Here is a 19,139-nt window from a genome sequence, read left to right on the forward strand (position 1 = left end):
CAACAGTACATGTTGTTTATGCTTACGTATGTATGGCTGACTGGAAACGATGACTCCTGCCACTCTCAGGATGTAAAATGTCATACTGCACACCACCAGCCCGGGAAAAGTTCAGAGTATAGATCCTACTGAACGGGCGTTACTTTTCCATCATAGTCAAGTCAAACCATGGTGAACCAAACCAGCTGGAGAGTAGATGCCCCGGCACATGGCATCTGAAGGTTCCCAGGGATCACTCCTGGTATTTGAGCCCTTACGTCACCTCCTTCTCTGGAGTGTGGGCGGCACCCGATGACTTGCCTTTGATTAAATGCACGTGGCAGAGGTGATGAGAGGCCACTTCAGAGATGAAGGTAGAAAGGACTGTGACTTCCACCAGAAATGTGTTCTCATTCCCTACCTTCTCTTCTTTTCTCCCTCCCTCTTTCTCTGTCTCTGTCTCTCTCTCTCCTTCCTTCCCTCTCTCCATCTCCCCCCTCCTCATTTTAAACAACTGCTCTAAGCCTTGCTCAGACTCCTAACCCACAGCAATATTGTGGGTTGTAGCTATGAAGTCAGGTAGGCAAATTTGTCATACAGCAGTGGATAACTCTCCAAATAAGAAAACCCGAAGAGAGCTCATAAGTACAGGATAGGCATGAGGAACAAAACCGATCAAAACTTCTGCGCAAACCCGGACAAGGAAACTAACCTGTCAGTCTGACCTAAGCATAGTAGTGGACAGCCCCAAGCTGCATACACAGCAAACAGTAGTGTACGTTGTTTGCTCTTATGCATGAAAGGCTGACTGGAAGCTATGGCTCCTGCCACTGTCAAGATTCAGAAGGCCAGGGGGCTGGAGAGATGGCTCAGCAGTTAAGAGCATTGCCTACTCTTCCAAAGGTCTTGAGTTCAACTCCCAGCAACCACATGGTGGCTCACAACCATCTGTAATGAGGTCTGGTACCCTCTTCTGGCTTTCAGGCATACATGCAGAGAGAATATTGTATACATAATAAATAAATAAATAAATAAATAAATAAATAAATAAATAAATAAATATTTTAAAAAAGATTCAGAAGGCCAGACTGCACACCACCATTCCAGGGAATGACCAAAGGATACCTTCTACTGAATGAGCCGCACTTTTACACTATGGTAAAGTTTTTTTTTTTTAAAAAAAATGTGAACCAAAATAGTGTGCAAATGTATGTACAATTCTAGCATCCCTGGTAACAGGCAGATTCTGACGGCTTCCTCTGTTTCACTCATTATCAGAACACCTCTGACCCCTCTAACTCACTGTGGAGAAAGGCCTGCATAGTCAATATGGAGCCCTATCTGTTGGGTTGGGTCGTAACTTAACTGTGGTCCTGGTGCCTGAAGAATCATGGATGTGAGAGGGAAACTTGGACTCTAACGTAGCCCAAGAAGAACCTGAAACGCCTCTCTTATCATGGGTTTGGATTCCATTCCATATGCATCTGAGAGCTTTATAAAAGTAATGGAGAAGATGAGGCCCAGAATAGTCTGCATGTTTACAAGCTCGTTGTGGAAAGTGTTGCAACCAGCATACAGCCAGAAATGACCTGGAAGGCATATAATAAACTACTCCCCTACCCAATTCATATTCCATCATTAATCAACTTAACACAGGGCTGAATGTACAAAACAAAAACAAAAACAAAAAATCCTCCACTCTTTCGTTGATTTTCCCCACTACGGTCTGTACTCTTTTATGTATAAACCAAATAAAAGGCTAACAACCATCCCAACCACAGCTTGCTTGGTCTTGGCACCAACCTTGACAGCAGCGCATTGGGCATTCCTCCTGTGTGCCATGTGGGAACACAAGCAAGGCTCTGCATGCTGTGCCAGAGATGAGGATAAAAGAAGATGTGTCACGAGATCCAGCTCTGGTGGAGATTCTCCCACAAGTCCTATTCACTTTCCTCGGAGAAACATGTTTCCTTCACAAAGGGTGTTTAGCCACCAGTTCTCACTTGTCTCACCCACAGAGAGCCTTGCCACCAGGGTTGCCCAAACACTTCATACAGTGACCTCCCCAAGAGCAGAGCTACAGGCACAAGACACCAGGATGGGGTTCCAAGCCTCCTCTCCTTCCCCATCTAGAGTGGGAAGGTTAGGTCTTGGTGTCCCCAAGTCTTTGTTGCCCCAAATCAGAACCCTCAGTGAGGGTGGCTCTGTCTAGCTAGGGTGATTGGCACTAGAAAAGGCTAATCAGTAGTTACAACAGAAAAAAAAGAAAGAAGAAAGGCAAGAGCTGGAACAGTATGAGTCTGTACAGTTTTAGTTGCTGGTAGAGAAAGGCTTAAAGGGAGCTGGTGTGCATGAAATACATGTTTTTATGAGATTTGACTATATGTGTGTACATGCACGTGTGAGCACACATGCATACAGAATGGAAGAAGATGCCATTTTATGAAGTTTTGGGGTATGCTGCAAGTGGAATCATGATTTTTTTAAAAAAAAAAGTCTTCAGCAAAACTTCTTGATATAAAAAAATCATTTTACATGTGTGAGTATTTGTCTGGTAATATGTACATGCGCTGTGTGTAAGCCTGGTGTCCGTGGAGGCCAGAAGAGGGGCCAGATCCCCTGGGATTGGAGTTATACCACCATGTGGATGCTGGGAGTCAAACTGTTGGAGGAGGGTGAAAGTCGTAGAAATTCTGAGAGAAATGATAGGCTATCTATCTACCTCAAAGACAAGGTTTTCAGAAGAGTGGGCTGGTACAGGGAGCTCACCTCAAGGTGGGTCCTAAGGGAGACTTCTCATGGGCTGGTGGACACCCCAACACCTGGGACCCAAATTTACTACCTTGTCCTTTTCCTAAAAAGAAGTTTGCACAAGGCTTTTCATGCCTGCTTTCAAGAGCTGCCCAAAGCACCCTTTGTCTAAAACAATGTGTTTAATCTTCTTACACCCTGGAAGGCTCCACAGCCTGCTGTGGGACAATGGTTTGTACCCTGTCAATTGTATTTTAATAAAACACTGACTGGTCAGTAGCCAGGCAGGAAGGAGAGGCAGGGAAGCAATTAGAGGAGAATTCTGTGAAGAGGAAAGCTTGGTCAGCAGTGTGACCCAGCCACAGAAGAAGTAAGATATGACTGCCTCGCTGAATAAGGTACCGAGCCACGTGGCTAGCATGGACAAGAATAATGGGATAATATAAGTTATAAGAGTTAATAAGAAGCCTGAGCTAATGGGCCAATCAGTTTATAACTAATGTAGACCTCTGTGTGATTTCTTCGGGACTTAACAATTGCGGGAACTGGACAGGACAGAAAACCTCAGACAACAACAGCCCTTCCATCAACCCGCCCTGATCTCCCTCAAAGGCATCAATCACTGCAGATGCCTTCTGAAAGCTCCCAGAAGTCTGTAGATTCTGGAAACTTCCATTTTAGCCACTCCAGGAAGCTCAGCTCTACCCATATTTGAAACAGTATCTTTGGCTAGAGAAAAACACATCTCTTATGCAAAAAAAATCACTTCTGAGTGGTTTAAGTAACTAGATGGTAAAGTGATGTAGGTGTGTCTTCTATCTATCTGATGATTTCATTGGTTAATTAATAAAGAAACTGCTTGGCCTGATAGGTCAGAACATAGGTGGGTGTAGTAGACAGAACAGAATTCTGGGAAGAGGGAAGTGAGGCAGATGCTTCAAGCAATTGCCATGCCTCTCCTCTCCGAGAAGGACACAGGTCAAGATCTCTCCTGGTAAGCCACCCCTCGTGGTGCTATACAGATTACTAAATATGGGTTAATCAAGAGGCTAGAGCTAATGGGCCAGGCAGTGTTTGAATGAATACAATTTGTGTGTTGTTATTTCGGGGCATAAGCTGGCCAGGCAGTTGGTAGCCGGGTGGGAATGCAGCCCATCGCAACTCCTCACTACAGTAGAGTAGACTTTGCCTTTCTTCTTGCTCAAAGAATTCCAATAATCTGTCACATATCTGCCCCATCTTCAACTGGCAACACTTGGATACGTAACAGAAGGGTAGCTAGGAGTTAGCACACATTCCAGTTTATACCGTTTTTCTAATCTGGATCAAATACCCCCACACACACTATATGCCCTCATGTCCACATCTATTTCCTCTCAAATCAGTTTCATCCTCACGTTCCCAGATGCAAAGCCAAATGAATACTTTAAGATAGCTTTAAGAAGACTCCAGACTTGAAGCAGCATCCCCAGTATCATTCACTTCTCATATGCACATGTAAATGACTGTTAAAATAGAAATATAGCCAAAAGATCAAGCTGCAAACTTCATGGTAAGCAAGGCCCTGGCATGCAATGGCCTTCAACATCTTCTCTAATGACCGCTAACTGGAACTTCAGGATGCAACTTGATTGTGCAATGCTGATGAGCTGGCAGACAAAAGGGATACTTAAAAAAGAATATGTGGTAGGCCAAGTCCTGAATTTGAGGTCTTTCTCTCTGGCAGCAGCAAACGTTTTCACTAACACCTAAGGAAGAATGCAAGCATCTGCAGGCAGTCACCACGCAGCTACAGATGTCAGCATTATAGAAGGAACCCAGACCTGGATCCAGGCTCTATATGAGTTCTTCCCAGGAAATGGTTCTCAGCTACTTTGTTTTAACACCTTTGCCCCTTTAATTCTCTAAAAGCACAGTTAGGGAGATAAAATACACCTATTCATGCCTCTGTGAATCTGCATGTGTTTGCAATTCTGGATTGGTATGTGAAAACAGACTTGGCTATTTATCTTCAAGTTGAATGACTGGCCCATCTTACTGGACTGACTTTTCAACACTAAGCCATTAGAAGATGCACACACAGACACGCACACACATACACAATGTATATAAGCACACAGAGACACACATAAATAAATATACTGAGTCTCCCCACCCCCTCTCTCAGCACAGAAAACCCTCCAGCCACACTTCTCAGGAGACCTGAGACTTCTTGATCAACAGTGGGTTGGTGGTCTGCCACCTCCCTGGCAATGTACACACTGACCTGGAAGTCTTAAGGCACATTTGAGGTATTCTCTGCCTTTTCCTTAGTGTCATGAATGTGACAGGAAAAGATAGTGCAGAGTTTCCTCCATCCTGCATTCTTATTGTGGTCATTTAACATTTAACTAGAATTTGATCTCCTTGGTGGAGATCTCCATGGAAAATTACCCAATTCTATTCTAGAAACCCGAGGTCAGGATACTCCAGCTAACTCAGCTTCTGTTAAACTGCCTGCTTCTACAGGACTCCCTAGAGCTAACTGTTTATCTCAGTTTCTGCTAAATGGCTTGCTCGCTTAAAACCTCCCCCTGCAGCTGCTAAACAAACTACCAGGATGTGTTTTTTGCTTTTGAAAAACCCCTTACCCTAAACATTTGGGGAGACAGTTGGGCCCCAAATACCTAAGTGTAGTCACAGCCTGGAATAAAGGTTTTCAATTGGCTATAAACTGTATCTGAGTCATTATCTCTAGTGAGCAACCTATAACAATGAATATGAAAAATATACTTGCTGGGCAGTGGTAGTGGACACCTTTAATCCAAGCACTTGGGAGGCAAAGGTAGGTAGATCTCTGCGAGTCTGAGGCCAGCCTGGTCTACAAAAGTGAGTTCCAGGACAGTCAGGACTGTTAAACAGAGAAACCTTGCCTTGAAAAACCATTTTTCATATATATATATATATATATATATATATATGTGTGTGTGTGTGTGTGTGTGTGTGTGTGTGTGTGTATACATATATATTTATATATGCATGTTATAAGTATCTATACATATTGTATATTATACACACTCCAATATGTATATACTTAACACAAAGGCCACAACCTACAATGTATTGCTTATTTGGCGTCTCCTCCTACAAAACAGAATTCCCTTTGAATCTCCATCTTTGTGCTAATATAAAAATTTGAAAACCTACCCAAACAGTTATAATGCTACCATAGCATCTGTATATGTAAGTGACATTAACAGTGTTGAAGAGCACAGGTCTGCTGCTGTGCAGCATGTGCCTTCCTTTGGACTTGTCTTACTCTCTTCAGAACTGCGGTTTTTAATGTAAGCGTATGACAACTGATGTGACTGGCATGTGTGATCGTAGCTAATTAACATTTTGAGCCACACTGTCTTAGCATAAATACTAAACATTTACAGGCCTTCCATTTCCGATTGTTGCCACCATCTTATTCTCCAGAGTATACTTAGAGTCGATGCTTGTCTTTCTCATGCATTAACCTCTTTTCTCCAATATCAGGGATGCCCTCCATATTCTGTAAAGAAAGATATTAACAGACTATGCAAGCTCCAGGGTTCACACAGATGGTTCTACATTAGATCTTGATAAATGAACAGGATTTTGCCAGAAAGAGAGGAAGGACTAGGAATTCATTAACCACTGGGACAGTAAGTATACTCAGGAAAGCATTTTCTAAATGCTCCACTACTAAAGGGCAATCTATTTAGTATTTAACACTAACATAGTAAATACTGTCAGAGGATAGTAATTCAGTAAGGAAGGGGTGACAAAGAATGAAAACAAGCAGGGAAGCCAGAAAAGATCCAGACCATGGGGTGGGGGGGGAGACACAAAGAAAGGGGAAATAGAGGTCAACGATACCAGCAGGAAGGCAGTTCAAGTACCCATGCTTGCATCAAATTGCCGGACAGGTGAAGAACAGTATTTGATCTACTATGACTGGAGATCTGGGTCAAAGGTCGGAGTAATTGCTCTGCGATCGTGGGCACCTGAGTTCAAATCTCCAGCACTCACGTAAAAAGCCAAGCATGTCTGTAGATGCCTGTAAACCCCAGCAAGTTCCAGTTCAGTGAGGCAAACTGTTTCGAAGCATTAACATGAAGAGGAACCAGACAAGACAGCCAAAGTCCTACTCTGGCCTCCTTATGGGCACACATGGGCATGTATACACAGCCAGCCCTAAGCACACACCACACAGCATATACTGCCAACATGATGATTCCCCAAGAAAAACTATCAAAATGCATGTATATTCTCAACCATGCACTATTACTGAAACTATTCATGCCTAGCAGTGGAAATTAAGGTTTCCAAGCCCCTTTCCTCTAGCTGCTGTGCACAGAGCTGCTTGCGGCTCACACGTGCTTCCTGGAGCCTCCTTCACCTTGTTTCCTCTTATTCCTGGGACACCAATCCCCAGAGCTCCAAGGTCAGCAAGATCAGAGGCTGCCACAGGCTCAAGGCCAAACAGAAACCCATCAGTCATAAAGACCATAGCTTCCACATCTGGAAAAGATGGCTTTAATAGAAAAAGTTCTCAAATAATGGATGTACATACATACGAACATATGTGATACATCAATAATATTCATATATTATATCTTTTGTTGAATTATATATAAAACCACTCTTCCGAAGTGTATCTCTCTATCCCTCTCCCTATTTAAGGGTGGCTGCATGGTTCTGACAAACAAATTAGGTGGAATTTTAATGACTAATCTCCAACTCTCTACCAACCAATATAGGAATGAAAATGCATCCACAGAAATAGCAATTCTTCACAAAAGAATCCAGTTTCTTCAACTCGCTGATACCGTGCCTTCCCACCAGGACCCCCACAGCCTTCAAGTACAAAAGCTTCTTGTCACATCTAATTTTAACCAGTCGTCATGATATAACTAAGAAACTTTAAAACAATCAGCAGAGCCTATGCAGGAGCCAGCCTAAATTCTTGACATTTTTCTCATTGTTTTCCTGCAAAAACAAAGGCAGAGAAGGCGATGATCAAGGAAACAGTCAACAAAATCGTTACCAGACCGTGCGTGTGTGTGTGTGTGTGTGTGTGTGTGTGTGTGTGTGTGTGTGTGTGTGTGCTGGAGCTCCCTCAAGAATTAAGATTTGGTTATCTTGCTGTTCTACATTTTTCCTATTTTCTACAAAAAGGTAGGATCAGTTAAGTGGCTACTATTGATTGTCAAGAATTATAAAACACATAAAATATATGAACACTATATCTTGACTGATGTGACATGAACATGTGAATTCTACAGATCTCATGAGTAGGCTTGGAAGGGCTGGGATCATTCTTGCATGGTTCTCCAGGTAACAAACACTGGCTAGCCTTGGCATGCATCCTCTTCGGAGAGCGTTAGTTTACAACTAGACTGTGCTGGATTAACACTGGAAGAGGCATTCCCTCTTCCCTACTGAAAGGGGCCACAGTGAAGCACCAAGAAGAGGAAATGTAATTAAAATCACATTCCCTTCCTGGGCTCAACTAAATTATCAGCCTCTTACCCCAGAACAAATTTACCTCTTTACGACTGGAGGACTGTATCACTCTTGGGAAAAAATACAAACAATGATTAAAATGCCATCTGAACATGGCTGGAATTTTTCATGCTCAAGGAACCTCTGAGTGGAGTGAAGTCAACGTGTTCTCACTGACGCAGAATACACACTGCAGGAGAACAGCTGTGATAAACGGCACTGCCGTGACCCTCAGGTTAGAGCCAAGGAATATTGGAAAATAAATCTCAATTGTGGATACTCACCAATCCTGCAATGGGGGTAGGCAATCTATTGATCTTTTTAACAAGTCCTGGCTTTATAGCATTCAGCAACCTGTCGTGAGAAAGGCAGAATGTCAAGTGAGACGTCAAGCAAGATGGATCACACAAATCACCTGCATCCCGGGCTGTGGCTAAATTGCTGACTAGGAAAACCTGGGAATTTAAAGCAAGCTGTAAATCTCAATCATCCGTCAGCCTCCCTGGGTAAGGAAAGATCTCTGCCAACATGGAGTTTGTTGACAGCAGGTGGAGTCACAGAGTGGAAAGTCGGGAGAGGAGAAAGGAAAGACGCAGAGAGTGCTTCGTGGGAACAGACAAAGACGTGAGGGAGGCTGAGGCTAGGAGAGAGCTGTCTGGAATCAGAGCCATGTACCACAACCCAGGGTAAGGCAAGCTGCCAGTTCTCCTGGCTCAGGCAAGGACGTCTCTGGGGATGGACTGGGTTCAGAGACCAACACAGATCTTTGCAGATGATCTGCCAAGACAAATTTTGTCTCCAGACCCTATTTGTACTTTGAGGAGAGCGGCTCGCTAGATGTGGCAGAGCTTCATTTAAAAATGGAAGAGTGTACTTTCTAAGAGGGTAACCAATCCCATCCTGAAGATCCGAAACAAGGCTGACCACCATTCCCTAGGTACCAAAAAAGAAAAAAAAATCACTTAAGCAAAAGAGTTTTCAGGGAGAGCTTAAACACATGTGAAAATGGAAGTATAAGCAAGGGGGTGCCAGAATGACTGAGCTGTGGTCTGCAGGAACTATAAACAGTGTGAAGACCAGGAAGAATGGCAAGCAAGCTGTGAAACGAGAACGTGGCTAGCGTCAGAGAGAAGCCAGAGTGCAGCCTTTGCTCCACTCTAGGGGGTGCTCATTAAGGACTCGCTAGCTGGCAGGAAGGGATTGTAGAAAGGAAGTACTTACTTAAGACTTAGACAGCTAGAGGATTTACCTCAGAATACTATGTAAAGAGAAATCTGAAGTTTACTAAAACTCAAGGGTCAACAAACCTCAAAGCCATGGGCCGAGGGGGAGATCCAGCACCTGTTTTGCAAATGAAGTTCTACTGGCACACAGCTGCAGCCAAGCCGGCTTGTGAAGATTAGCCTGCAGCTCCTCTTGTCTACAGCCTCAGTGTTCAGTGAGCAGTGAGAGAACATATGGCCTACAAAGTGTGTGATGTCCCCTCTGTGACCCTTTATAGGAAAGGTTTGCCAACTTCTGCTCTACGCCCTGCAATCTAAGACCCCAGTAAAGGCTCCAGGCCCCGCTGAAAGATTCCACAGGTCATTCACAGATTCTCAGACACTCCACATGGATGGAGACAGCCCACAGCAGTGGGATAGAATGCTCTGCTTCTGTACCGAAGCTCAGCACCAGCTCTCCAGACATGTCATTACAAGGCGCACACACTGCTCCAGTATGTAATGGTCAGAGCAGGCATGAGAAACTTAGTTCACCGAGGCCAAAGTGGCTGGCTACTCTTTTCCATTAACCAGGTCAGTTTAGCCATGCCTTTAACCCTTTTGGAAAAGTACTTCTATAAAACCTATGCTTGGGTTGTTGGCATTTTGAGTTGGAGGTAACTTTCCATTTTACTGCATAGAAAGCTGAGGTCTGGTACAGCTGAGTCACTTTCCCAGAGATGCTCAGAGGTCCCGCTAGGCCCAGTACCCATGTGACCTAGGTCAGTATGTTCTCTTAGATGGTATTAAAATTCCCCATCCTTTGGCTTAAAATACACAGAAGATTTCCAAAGGAAAAAAAGGACAGATTTTTTAAAATTAATTTGTTTTAATTCATTTTCATACAATATATTTTGATCTTATCTTTCCGGTCCCTCATCTCCTCCCAGAACCTTCCCAGTTCCCCACCCATTGAACATTATGTTCTTTTTTTTCTCTCTTTCTCTCAAAAAAGCAAAAACCTACACAGAAACACAAAAACAAAAAATCAAAAAAAAAAACCAAGCAAAATACCAATAAGATAAAAAAAATATCAAAACAAAACAAAAAGTCCATAAAAGGGGAGGGTGTATGTGTGCTGGTCAATTACTCCTGGGTGCAGGGACTTCTCTGGACTGTGGTTGATGTAACTAGTAACACTACAGGAGAAAAACTGATTTTCTCCTAGCCAGCAGGTATCAACTGCAAACAGCTTCTTAGTTAGGGGTGGGACTCCAAGACCACCTTCTCTTGCTAGTGCTGGGATCCTCTCTGACTTGAACCTATGCGGGTCCTGTGTATGTTCCTATAGCATCTGTGAGTTCATCTGTGCATTGGTCCTGTTGTGTCTGGAAGAGGCTGTTTCCTTGGTGACAATCATTACCCTGGCTCTTGCAGTTTTTCCCTCTCCTCTTCTCCATAGACCCCTAAGCCTTGAAGGAAGGGGTCTGAAGACGTCCCATTTAGGTTGAGCAATCCCATGTCTCTCACTCTCTGTACAGCTGAATGGATAGAATTCTCAGCATGTATTCTTTTTCCTGGTAGCTCCTCATCATGTAATTTAAAATAGAACTATAAACTATCTGTGTACACTCTTGACAATTCAAAGGAAAATAAAGGGATATATAACAAAGTGTAGATCACTTGCTGTTCCTATGCTCCCATGGGGCCGCAGTCTAGTCCCTGAAGACAATGTGAAGAATTGCCAATGAAAAAACTTAAGTAACACATAATTTTTGTTTTTGTTTTGTTGTTATTTCTTGACACACAGTTTTTCTGTGTAACAGCCCTGGCTGTCCTGGAACTAGGTTTTATAGATCAGGCTTGCCTTGAACTCACAGAGATCGCCTATCTCTGCCTCCTGAGTATTGAATTAAAGGTGTGCACCACCAGGCAATTACACATAATTTTTAAAAGGGCAAGACTGTACCACACCACACCACACTGTAATACACTGTCCTGCTCCTTGTCTTAGTGAAGCAGCCGTCCCTCAGTACCCACAGGGGATTATTTCCAGGTTTAGTACCAAATCTCCAGGTTCTCTAGTCCTTTCTATAAAATGGTGTCGTTTTTGCATTCTATGAACACAAAGGAGTAACTGTCTGTCCTGGAGGTTGGACAATCTCCCTTGGAGAGCATGTCTTACCGATGCATATGGAAGCTATGTCCTTACTAATGACCACAGAGGATACTGGAGAACTGATGGAAAAGCATTCATTCTGAGGACTGCCTGAATCCAACACCAGCTGAGTCCTTTTCTAGTGGCGGTCCAGACATGGCTGTTAGCTTGTTTTATCAACTGTAATGCAGGTTCAAGAGCAGCTTTAAAGAGATGAGGTTTGGAGAAGCTAGCAGAGTCCAGCCCATACACTCTCTATGAATACTTCCCCACGTTTTTGTGTAAGTTTTTATTGCCATTGTCAATGGACTGAGAGCATTTTTGATATATCATTTGTTTAAATAATTTTAGATGTTAAAAACCAAATGACATAGCATTGCTAATAGGTTTTAAGCTATATTGCTAACTGATGAAAGTAGAATAAAAAAACAACTCTCCTCCATAATGTATTGGCTAAAAATTCTCTTCAAAGGGCATCCTTTGTCTTCTGCATCCAAGGGACTCATTGATATTTGTAGTAATGATGGCTCTACTCACCCATCTTTTATAAACTCATCATTACATTCTTCCTTCATAGACTGTTCTGATGACAGACACTTCCCTAGCCCATGAAGATGTAAAGAAACAAAGCAAACCATAACACGGTACTTTACTGAAAGGGGTGGTGGAAAACTACAGCCTCTCTCAAAAACATTTCACTAAAAACCAAGAAAATAGGAGGACATATTGCTCTCTCGCACATTTGGGACATTTTCAGGACTGCACGGCTGTGTTTTCCCGGGTAAACAGTCTCTTGGCTCTGTACTGAAGTTACAGTAAACAACATCAAAGCGACATCAAATTCACATTACCCAGAGCCTGGATTTTATCTTGTATTTTACCTTAACCTGAGGAAAAGTTTCTGTTTACTAAGAAACAAAGAGACAAGCAACAACTATGAGGAAGAATATTCATCTATAATTTTACTTAAAGCCACAACTGCTTCCCATCCATGTAAATTTATGAATGACAGGTTGTTCAATGATGAGCATGGTGATTTATATTTATTTCCCTTCTGAGGTGCATTATTACCCAAAAGCCTTGTTCTAAGAAAGAGGTTACATGTATGTTCCACCACGTCTGTAAAATGAAAAACTAAGTACCAATCAGACATCTCAAGATACACAGCTGGTAATATGACCAGGTCATATTACCTTTTGGGTGGTTATTTATGCTACAGGCTGCTGTTTTAGAAAGATGAGCTTCAGGCTGGAGAGATGGCTTGGTGGTTAAGAGCACCGACTGCTCTTCCAGAGTACAGGAGCTCAGTTCCCGGCATCCACATGGTAGCTCATGACTATCTGTAACTCCAGTTCCAGAGGATCCAACACCCCCACAGAGACATACATACAGGCAAAATGCCAGTGTACATAAGTAAATTTAAAAAGAATCCTTTCCAAGAGAGCTACGGAAGAAGGGAAGGGAAGGGGAGGGGAGAGGAGGAGCGGGGAGGAGAGGGGAAAGGAAGGGACAGAAAGGAAGAAGAAAGGATGAAGGGAAGGAAGGAGAGAGGAGGGGAGAGAAGAGAGGAGGGGAGAGAGGGGAGAGAGAGAGAGAGAGAGAGAGAGAGAGAGAGAGAGAGAGAGAGAGAGAGAGAAAGAGAGAGAGAGCAGCTTCAAGGCCAGCCACAGTGGCACATGCTTTTAATCCCAGCACACACACACACACACAAACACACACACACACACACACACACACACAGTGGTAACATTTGTAAGAATGAACAGAACTAGAATCAACTATCTGTTAATGGGGTGGTTCATGGAAGACACATCATGTTCTTGCTCAGTCTATGGATGGTCTACGACATCATGAGCAGGAATTCCAGACATGTCTGTTCTCCAGGGAATACGGTACTATGGCTCTACTGTACTATTGTTCTGCCTGTGGAGTATCCTTTCCAAAGCCTTTAGATAGATGGTCTTAGAGGTAGTTTACTCTGTCAGGTAACAAATCACCTTTGTACTCACTGACAATGTTTCTGGACTGGGCATGTGGTGCCATCTGCAATCCCAATACCGGGAAGGCTATACAGCAGGATATGCTGGTGATGAGTACCAGGCTAGCCTGGTCTATAAACTGAAACCCTGTTTCAAAATCTTTTCTTTCTTTCTTGGAAATTGGTGTAATTTTACACATCAAAAAAAATGAAAGCATGGTATCATATCCCACATCTTCAAGGCTAAATATTTCCATATTATAAAACTAGTGACACAAAAAATTATGGGGATAAAAGGACCAACTAGAAGGAGCTATTGCTAAATGCTTATCGTATTTGTGGTGTGTGGTACTCTAGGCATACAAGTGGACGAGAAAGGCTTTATTCCTTGCTATAGATGAGAAAGCGGAGCAGCGCGGGGAGGAGAAAACAAGTAAACAAACAGAAAGGAATCTCGAGATAATCATAAACACTAGAAGACCAGCCTGGTGACCAGTCATGTGACCAATACTTCAACTGATGGTCAGAAGGCTAAACTCTTGGGAGGTAACATTGAAGAACAAACAATTGAATACTACAAAGTTACTGAGAGAGGTGCAGACAACAGCTCCAAACAGACAGAGAGGCTAACAGAGAGGCCTGGGTGGAAGAATAGGGTTGGTCTATTCAGGGATCCTCAGATGTTCAACACGGTGGTGTATGATGTGCAGGAGGAAGCGGTTCACTTCCCGAAGACCCGAGCGTAAGCTGTCCAGGTGAGGTGTCAAGATTGTTTACCTAAATTCAACAGGAAGCACTTTAAAATCGAGACTGAAGTAACTTACTTTATATTTGTAAGACACCATTTGTGAATAAGTGTAAAGATAACTTTACAGCTATATATAATATATACATATTATATATAGTGATGTGTATTATGAGAAACAGAAAAAATAATAAATCATACAGATAATTTATGGCACTCAGAGTGAAGATCAGGGAGTGACAATAACCTTGGGAGTCAATCTTAAGTTCTAGCAGGCAGATCCCATACTTACCAACTGTAAGTAAAGGGAAGGTACTCAGCAAGGGTTAGTTTCCCCCTTAATAAAACAGGGGTGAGAAAGCCCTCGCTTCCATCTAGGATTGCACTGAGCTTCCAGATAATGCTCACCATGAGGCTGTGATAAATGCAAATTGCCTGGTTCTTTATTTAGTAGCTGAGCATGGCCCGCTGTAGCAGGTGAGTCCAAGTTGTTTAATTTCCATTTCCCATTAGCCCAAGCCTAAAATGACATTTACCTAGTTTCTCTCATTGGCCACCTCTGGATAAAGATCTCAGAGAAACAAGTCATATTGACCCATAACTACCCGCTGCCTAGAGTTTGGGAGAGAGCCACTATGGACCTCAAACCCCGGGATGGGAAGTTCATGCTTCATCTCACGGGAAATCGCTTTGTCCTTTACAACAATACATGACATCATCGTCTCATTAGCTTGGTTTGCACAGCTGCAATTGGGAACAGTGACGATAAAATGACCCATTTTTGTGTCCCTTTTCATTTGGCTCAAGAGTGTTCCTCTACATGGTTTCCTTGATGGTTTTCTGGATTGGACTGTGAGCCCTGATTGAAGGTACGGGAATTTTCATTTAATCGAACATGGCATCTGGTTTTAAACCTAAGCACGTGATCAGTGCAGTCTTGACCATAAACCCGTTACAGATGTCATTTAAAGTTTTCTTCTTAGAGTTGTCTTGGCAGAACCAGGAACATTAACAAACTCTTAAGATGGGGGCGGGGGGGGGGGAGAAATTACTAAAAGAAAAGGGAAAGCAAAATCTGAACCAAGGAGGACTCCATGCAAGTAAAACACTGTTGGAATACAAATTGTCATCGCTACCAGCTACCAAAGGTTTGGAGGGTGCTGTCTTTTGTCCAGAACGGGTAACAGGTAGGCCACATGTACACCATGTGCCTTGAGCACACCAAGAACATCACAGAAGCTTCCAATGAAGGTCTCTGCTGACTTGAAATCAGGGCTGATCCTGGGCCCATGAAGCTGAGCTGACCAATGCTGCTATTTTGACAGAACTCTGTGTTAGAGTCTGTTCACCGACCCCCCACCACCCCCGCTTGTCTTCCTTCTTTCCCAGACAGACTAAGCCACATTCTCCTGCCTTCTTTCCCATTTACTGTAGGAATGTAACAGACTTTTGGCCAATGGAGTTTGGGTAGGAGTAATATGGCCCACCTGAGCCTAGTCCTAAAACACTTACGAGCAACTCTTCGTTCTCTTTCCGCACTCCCCACGAGTTCTAGCTGACTTCACCTCTAGCCCTCCCTAATGACAAACTCAAGCTGCACAAATGCAATCACGTTTCTGTCATCTTAGACCACTGCGATGTAGTGTTAATTAGTTATATGCCAACTCCACATTGACTCTCACTGGGAGGACCTCATCCAGTGAAAAGAAAACCTATATGGCAAATCCTACCTAAGGGAACCTTGTCCTCAAACATGAAACCGAGCACCTGGCCACACACCTCCCCGAAGCTTTATGTCACATGATCTACCATCACCGAGAGGAGCGGAAAGCACCTCTCTGCAGCTCTGAGGGTCCGCCGATTCATTTTCAAGCTCTCTTGCCAAGCCTCTCTTGAGCAGCCATTCTTGCTGCCTGGATATTATGGACTCGGGGATTAGAGGGGACCAAATCAAGTGACCTACACAAGGAAAGTCACTCATCAAGGTCAAGGCACATGTCTGAGGTCACAGCTCCCATCAATAGATTTGGGATCACAAACACTACTTCTTAAATCCAGACAGGATCCTTTCCTATCATCCTCCATTTAAAAATATTTTATTAATTCTTTGAGAATTTCTTGCAAGTATTGTGATCATGTTAACACAACCCCACTCCAAATCCTAACTCTTCTCAGGTCTACCCCACCTTCCTGCCCCTCCCACCTTTATGTTTTCCTTTAATTTTTTTAAAATAACCCACCAACTCCAATTTATGCTGCTCATATATTCATAGGTATGGGACCATCCTCAGGAGCATAGTTAACTACTAGGGGCCACACCCTTAAGGTCAACTGACAGCTGAAGCCGCGAGCTGCCAACAGTGGAGTCTCATGAGCCCCTCCCCACTTCATACCAGAATGTTGGCTGGCCTGGTTTTACATAGGCAACTACAACTGCTGTGAGCTCATGAGTGTGACAGTCCTGTCGTGTGCACAAATTCTCTGACTCCAGCCTGCCCTGACTTCTGGCTCTTACACTCTTTCTGCCCTCTCTTCCACGAAGGCCTTGGGTAAAGAGATGATGATCGAGATGTCTCGTTTACGGCACTCTACATACAATTTTTTGCACCCCAACAAATAATCTCCAGCCCCCACACTAATGAGTCCACGACACCCGCGCTTCTAAAACCCCGGCTTTAGATCAGATCATCCCCTCTTCCAGGTGACGTCCGGGTTTTCTAGTGTCACCGGATACCTTCCCTCTGAGCTACATTTCTGTCAACTTGACAAAAACTTGAGTCACCTAAGAAGAAACCCCAATGGAGGACCAGCCTCCGTCAGATGCATATCAGCGGGGCACGTTCTTGATTAATGATTATAACCAATGTGGAAGGCACAGCTCACTGTGGGCGATACCATCCCCCTGGGCAGAGGAGTTGTATAAAACTGCAAGCTCAGCATGCCACGAGGAGTAAGCAGAAAGCAGTGTTCCTTCATGGTCTCTGCTCTGATTCCTTCCTCTGGTTTCTTACTTGAGTTCCTGCCTCACCTTCCCTCAACGATGGACCACATGATATAAGTCAAATGAACCCTTGCATGCTGGTTACTTTCGTTCAGTGTTTTTTTACAAACTAATATACCCATCAATGCCTTCCCCTGGTGTTCGAACCCTCAACCCCAAACTGCCTTTCCCACCAAGACTTCTACTAAAGTTCTCTTCTGCTTTCATCAGCTACCAATTTGAGATGGCACACATGGTTAATGAACTGCGAAAATGGCAACACGGAACGGAATTTAGTGTTGCAAAATAGGGTGAGTAGAAAGTTACATTGACACAGGCAGTGATACATGTAATCACCACTGTGCTGTGTAGTAATTATGTATTAATGACTGCAATTAGTGTTTCTTTCACAAAGCTAAAAAACTTAGTTCTTGCTATGTTCACTGTCAGTAGGGTGGAGAGAAACCTTAGATAATGAAAACGCAGTGACCCAACTCAAAAGGCTTCCGTGTGCAGCCCAAGGTGGGTACGCGGCCATCTCTAGTCCCCCCGCCACCCCAGGCAGGTTCCTTCAATAAGAAGTCCTTAGAATCAAAAACCCATAAGATCCTAAGAGTAATAGAAATGACCAGAAACAAACACCTGCATCCACACCCCAACTATAAGTCACAATTAAAGTTATTTAAGTAGTCAACATCCAGGAGCCTCCATTTCGCCCTCTGAAACTGGGGGTAAAAACACCAGCTAGTAAGAAAGCAAGAGGAGTGTGGAAGGAACAGTCAGCTTGGCAAAGGCCAGGTGTGTATATATACAGTACACACCTCATAGTGCACACAGCACTATCATTTCCTCCAAGCCAGTTTCCACCCTGCCTCCCACAGCTGGAAGTCTGATGTGTCAATCACTGGCTCCGCTCTCCTCCTAAGCATCCGGCCTTAGGCGGAGGGAGATAACGGAGGGAGCAAATGAGCTCATATGAGTTCTCTACATGGGCGTCATCCTCTGGAGAGGGCAGGAGGCGACAGAAAAGCTGAGGACGGGAGGAAGGAAGGGAGGATGCCCACACGGGAAGGCAGTAAGGCCTCTAAGGACAAACACATCTAGGTTGGGACTCCATCCTAGGCACTGGTCCTGCTTTCTGTCAAAGGCTAGCTGAGATTTAACTCCTCAAGCTTTCTAGCTTCACCTCACTTGATGTTCTGAAGAGATGGGGGTGGGGAGTCAACGGCTGCAGAAGGGAGATCCTGCTGCAACGGGACCCGTTAGGACTGTGTGCTTCCTGTTAGTGGGAGATCCTGCTGTAGCGAGACCAATTAGAACTGTGTGCTTCCTGTTCCTTGTCCCCACACACCCCCACTAACCCCGGGCACACTCTTGGGCCTGGGTTCCACAGCAGGGCTGCCACAGACTCAGATGGTGTGGGGGCCACAGGTAAACAAGAGTGCATTTCATTCTATGGGGAGGTGACCTATGTTTTAAATGACGAACAAAGAAAGGAACTTAAGAACGGGGAAGTACACAGCAGGAATTTGCACTGTGGGTGAACAGAATGAGACAGGTGAAGGGAGCCTGTTTACGGCCCCTGTAGCTGTGGGAGTGGGAGCACAATATTACAGTTGCACATATTCATGTTAGAGAACAGGAAAAAAAAAGTTATCAAAGTCTCCATCACAGGGTTCATGTCCTCAAATTCAAGTCCCAAATCACTGTTCTTCTATGTAGGAATGACCCTGGCTACAGTTGCTCACCGTGTGCTGCTGGAACCTCTTCAACAGCTGCTCAGTTCCTCCCACAAACTGCTCTGATCCTGATCTCACATCCCAATCTGCCCCACC

The 19,139-nt window shown here is 43.9% G+C and overlaps 1 protein-coding gene across 1 annotated transcript in view; it reads right to left on the reverse strand.

Annotated features, from left to right (window-relative positions):
• Limch1 (LIM and calponin homology domains 1) overlaps positions 1-19,139 on the reverse strand; it is a 313,640-nt gene that overhangs the window by 158,032 nt on the left and 136,469 nt on the right. Inside the window, exon 3 of the mRNA XM_038340732.1 lies at positions 8,526-8,595. Coding sequence (XP_038196660.1) covers positions 8,526-8,595 — 70 coding nt within the window. The remainder of the gene's footprint in view (positions 1-8,525; positions 8,596-19,139) is intronic.

Source organism: Arvicola amphibius, chromosome 1 (assembly GCF_903992535.2).
Source record: "Arvicola amphibius chromosome 1, mArvAmp1.2, whole genome shotgun sequence".
Taxonomy (NCBI): domain Eukaryota; kingdom Metazoa; phylum Chordata; class Mammalia; order Rodentia; family Cricetidae; genus Arvicola; species Arvicola amphibius.